Source organism: Macadamia integrifolia, chromosome 7, assembly GCF_013358625.1.
Source record: "Macadamia integrifolia cultivar HAES 741 chromosome 7, SCU_Mint_v3, whole genome shotgun sequence".
Classification (NCBI taxonomy): domain Eukaryota; kingdom Viridiplantae; phylum Streptophyta; class Magnoliopsida; order Proteales; family Proteaceae; genus Macadamia; species Macadamia integrifolia.
In genome coordinates this window covers 36,658,559-36,663,518 of record NC_056563.1, presented here as the reverse complement: position 1 = coordinate 36,663,518, position 4,960 = coordinate 36,658,559, and the positions used below count along the sequence as shown (strand labels likewise).

At 38.9% G+C, this 4,960-nt stretch overlaps 1 protein-coding gene across 1 annotated transcript in view; it reads left to right on the top strand.

Annotated features, from left to right (window-relative positions):
• Positions 1–1,561, top strand: part of LOC122083128 (B3 domain-containing protein Os07g0563300-like) — a 35,418-nt gene extending 33,857 nt beyond the window's left edge. Inside the window, exons 12-13 of the mRNA XM_042650827.1 lie at positions 127–197; positions 411–1,561. Coding sequence (XP_042506761.1) covers positions 127–197; positions 411–1,192 — 853 coding nt within the window. The 3' untranslated portion in view covers positions 1,193–1,561. The remainder of the gene's footprint in view (positions 1–126; positions 198–410) is intronic.
• The last annotated feature ends 3,399 nt before the right edge of the window (positions 1,562–4,960 follow it).

Genomic DNA, 4,960 nt, shown 5'->3' with positions numbered 1-4,960 from the left:
CCCCCCCCCCCCCCCTCTTTCTGTTTTATTCTCAAAGAGAGATCTTATTGAATTCAATTATCAATGTCCTAAACAGGATTTGCACGAGCATTCTTTTAACATTTCTGTATCTCTTCATGTAAGCAGGTCTACGTGTTCATCAGCACAAGAATTAACCATAGAACAGCTTGAAGATCTGTTGTCCCTTAAAAGCACAGGTATGAATAACTTGACAGTATTGATTGTGATGACATTCTTAAAATATGGAGCATGGAAGCTCTTGGTGGTACCCTTTAGGGTTTTTATTGTAGTTGTTGTATTGTTTCTGTACCATTGATACTAGTGGTTTCGTGTTGTTCTGTATGCCCTGATTCTCAAATTCCCAAAGTAAAAGAATGGAATGTGAAAATTTCTGTGGTTGTGACTGGCAGGTGCTCCCAAGAAAACCAAGGCTGCCAAACAGGTGACCGAGACTGTTGAAGCTTCTGAGGGGCTTGACACACTTGCAAACCTTGCCATTCTGGGAGAGGGGGAGGTCCTCCCTTCATCGTCCCAAGCCACCACAAAGCACCCTCGACATCGGCCTGGGTGCTCATGCATTGTCTGCATCCAGCCTCCGAGTGGTAAGGGCCCCAAGCACAAGCAGACATGCACATGCAATGTCTGCCTCACTGTGAAGAGGCGATTCCGCACACTCATGCTGAGGCGGGAGAAAAAACAATCAGAGAAGGAAGCAGAAACTGCACGCAAGAAACAGCAGGAGCTCCAGCAGCCTCTGAAGCCAGAGCTAGAGGATGATCCACCACTGAGTAGTAACACAAGTAACAGCAGTTCAAACCCAAAACACCCACTGGCGAATGAGACTGTTGATGAGGACCCCAACAGGAAAAGACCCTCCTCTTCACCTCTTAAAGGCCAGATTGACCTGAACATCCAGCCAGAGAGGGAAGATGAGACGTCACCAACATCAGATTCTTGTAGCGTGATGAGGTTGTTTCGTGATGCCACTGAGAGATATCTCAGGGAGCAGAGACTTTCAAGTTCGACCGGTGACAGAGATCCAATCAATGATCAAATAGAACCAGCTGGAGGTGGAGTGGCAGGGGAGGGGCTTGATGGTGTTACTTGTGCTATTGGTCATCTTGATGGTGACATGGACCACCCTGTCACTTTATCTATGTCCATGTCAGCATCAACATCAGCGACAGGCTAGATCCTCAGCACTGACAAGTGCCATGTAACATTATCGGCAGGTGGGCCAGCCGTCAATCACTCATCTGCCAGTCACATCAGATACCAACAGTGTCCCCACCACAAAAGCAAACGGCATTACTTTGTACATAAAAGAAAAGAGAGGAGTTAGCTAGGTTAAGAGTTGAGAGTGTTGAATCTTTTGGTGAAATCCTTAATTCTTATCGTTCTCATCATCAACAGATTGGGCAGTCGGAGTAGAGCTCTCTATGGTTTTTTTTGGGGGGGTGCTCTTCTCAGTGCCCCGAGGAGAGGTTCTCCTAATACCTACTTTTGTTTCAGTTATCTTTTAGTGAAAGAAAAATGACTTGGATGGTTTCGGGTACTTTCACATTGCTGGTGTGTACTCTGCTTGTGGTTGTGTATGATGCTGTTGCAATATTAAACTTGATGGCAGGTTTACCTTGCATGGTTGTGAGAGAGAATCGATGGGAGTTCGTTTCCATTAATTTGCCACTGGTTCTCGTTGACGAATTTTCTTCAATCTGAGTAAGTAAACTTACTGTTTCTTCAGATTTACCTTTCAACATACATAGGATCATTCAATATGATTATGAAGATGACAGAAACCATTCTCTCTTTGAGCAAAAATTAACAGCATTTAATCACCCGGCATAGACCGGCACTCCTTGTCGGATATGATAGGAAAGAACTTGCTTTATTTTTGTTTCTACTGCTTCCTCTACTCGTGTATGATGCTGGGTCTGGTCAAGCCAGATCCAAAATGTAACAGCTCAGTGAAAGACATTGCTCGGTATCTCAGCAAGCAGAGGAATTGTCTATGATAGATACCGGTACATATCTCTCATATCGGCCAAAATTTCTGAAATGAGGTACCTTTTTGGTCGATTTGACCCATAACGAATGGATACCAACTTATATACATAAATGGCCGATACCTGTTCCTATACCATGAGTCAAAACCATGAAAATACTTTGGTCTAAGGATGGACTCTTGTCACATGTGTTCCCCCCAACCCTCCCCCTTCTTTCTTCTTCCTATCATTTCCCACACCCTTCTCCTCTGATGTGAGTAGAGTCCTCCCGACTTGAATCATACATTACATTACAATCATTTTTTTTTTTTTTAACCCATTTGACCCACACCTTAACGAAGGTTATAAATTCTCACTTCACTACTTTGATGCTAACAAGAAGCACCCTTCGCTTTATTAAGACAAATAGGCAACTTGTTAATGGTAAACCATAAAATACGTTGAAGAATGTATCTCAATTTCTTAATAGTTGTGGTGAGCCAATTGTTTAACGCATGAATGTGGCTCAAAAGCGAATTCAGCTGGAGAAAGAGAAGCTTGAAATCTAATGATGCCAGATGGTAGCTCATGCATACATCTATGTTATACTTTCTTGTCCGTGGCGTCAATAATAATTTCAAAACAAATTTATATATAGGATAATTTAATGGTTTTGTTGGAATCATGTCCATCAAATGAGTAAATAAAGAGTTTAATTATATTTATTACTGCATGATATGATAGGCCTTGGTTGTCTATAGTTATTAACCTATAATTGTTAATGTCTTGGGACATAATTGAGCATTTTGTTTGTATGGTTATCATATCGTGTGTCCTCACAAATGTTAATTTTGAAACACAAGTATGAATGTATATTTGTGTATAATGAATTATATCACATGAGAATCTTGAATGGATTATTGTTAGATGTTTGACAAATAAGATTCTCGTATGTGGTTCATGTTTGGTCTTTTGACTTGATAGGTCTTTGTCGTTGCAATTAAGCATTATGAGTTTTGGTGTACTAGCAATTGAAGTATCCCTAACTATTATCAGAATGTTGAATTCATGGTATGAAAGAGATATTCAACAAGGAATCCACTTCAGAGAGAGAATTTGTGATATATTTTGTAAAATATCAATTAGCATTAGTATTTATTTGATGAGAGAGGGTTCTTTGAGCAATGGTACCACCCTCTCACATGGATTTTTATAATTATTTAATATATACTAATCAACTTTGAGAGTGCGCGCAATATGCCTTAGGCTTAGAGAGATTTTTCCTTATAAATATTTTAGAAACATTTTACTGGTCCAATCGATTGTATAAATTCTCTGTACATGGAATTGAGATGGACTAAGGTGGTGACAATAATATTTTCATGTTTCAAAGTATGTCATGTGATATTGTTAAGCGAAGGAACATGAGCATAATTAACTATTTCTTTGAGAAATAGTAGCAACGGTAACGACAGACTCAACTTATTTAAACTTAATGGGGTGGGCTACATGGATTTATTCACAACAAAATAAAATAAGTCCAAACAGAAAAAGGTAAAGGGAACAGATGGAAAAATGAGAAGTGTGAAAGAAATGTGAGAATAGAACAATGAGAATAAGAAGAAAGAGGCACAACCCCCAAGTTAGGAAAATCTCAGCTAAATGAGATATGTTTCATGGATCCTTGCCCTCCAATAGGCTCTATCCAAGATCATAATTGGGACAAGGCCAAGACCATGCATGTCATTCCACACTACTTCTCATATGATCGATCATTTTAGGTTTGCCTCTAGTTCTTTTGGTTCCTTTCATCTGGATTGCATCACTCCTCCTTACTGGGGGTAAGGGTATTAATCGGTTCGGTTTCGGTTTAAACGGTGCGGATCGGTTCGGTTCACATTTATTTGATTAAAACCATAACCACACCATTTACTAAACGGTTTCATTTTCTGAAACCGTGACCGTTTAGTAAACGGTATCGGTTTCCACGATTTCTAAACGGTGTCAGTTTCACGATTTTAAACTGTTTCGGTTTCGGTTTACTCCATCCGGTTTGTAAAATGGTTCGCAATCGATTTGTTATAACTTGCAACCATCTCTAAACTGAAGATTATAAGCTTATCCAAAAATAATTGGCAACCACAAATAAGAGATTCTATATTAATGATGGAATGTCTTAATTTGATAATCTAGTGCTATTTCTTTCCATGGCCATTCTCAAACATATAGAATTTATATCATACAACATCCAAATCCAGCCTTCTACAACATAAAATATTAAAATGATAGGTGGTTCAGCCAAAACACCTCATCTGTGATAACAAAAAATAATATATATGGATTACAAGTTCATGATCTAAAGCCTAAACTTGAACTGAATTGCAATAAATCATACCAAAGTAGGATGGACACTTAATTTAATTGTTAATTGTTATAGGGATTACTGCCCCTGCTTTATTTAATTGTTATACGGATTAATGGGATTGGTTTAAACATTTTTAAACAGTTCGGTTTAAATGGTTTCAATTTGGTTTGAAACCAACAGGTTTCGCGGTTAAAACCAACCCGACTCGTTTAGCTAATCGGCCTGAAACTTGAAACCATAACCGCACCATTTACTAAATGGTTTTGTGGTTTCGATGTAAACGGATCAATTCGATTTCAGTAAACGGTTTCGGTTACATATTCACATCCTTAACTGGAGGCATCCTCAAGCCTCCTTTGAACATGGCCATATCACCTCAAATGGCTTTCACGGAAGTTTGTCGTTGATCAGGGTAACTCTCAAAACAACTCTAATTAATTCATTCACAACTTTACCCTTCCTAGTTTTTCTACACATCCATCTTAACATCCTCATTTTAACTACACACCGATTTTCTATATGACTTTTCTTAACTGTCCAACATTTTGTCCCGTATATCATAGATGGACGTACAACAGTCCTATAGAATTTTCCCTTGAGCTTTAAAGGG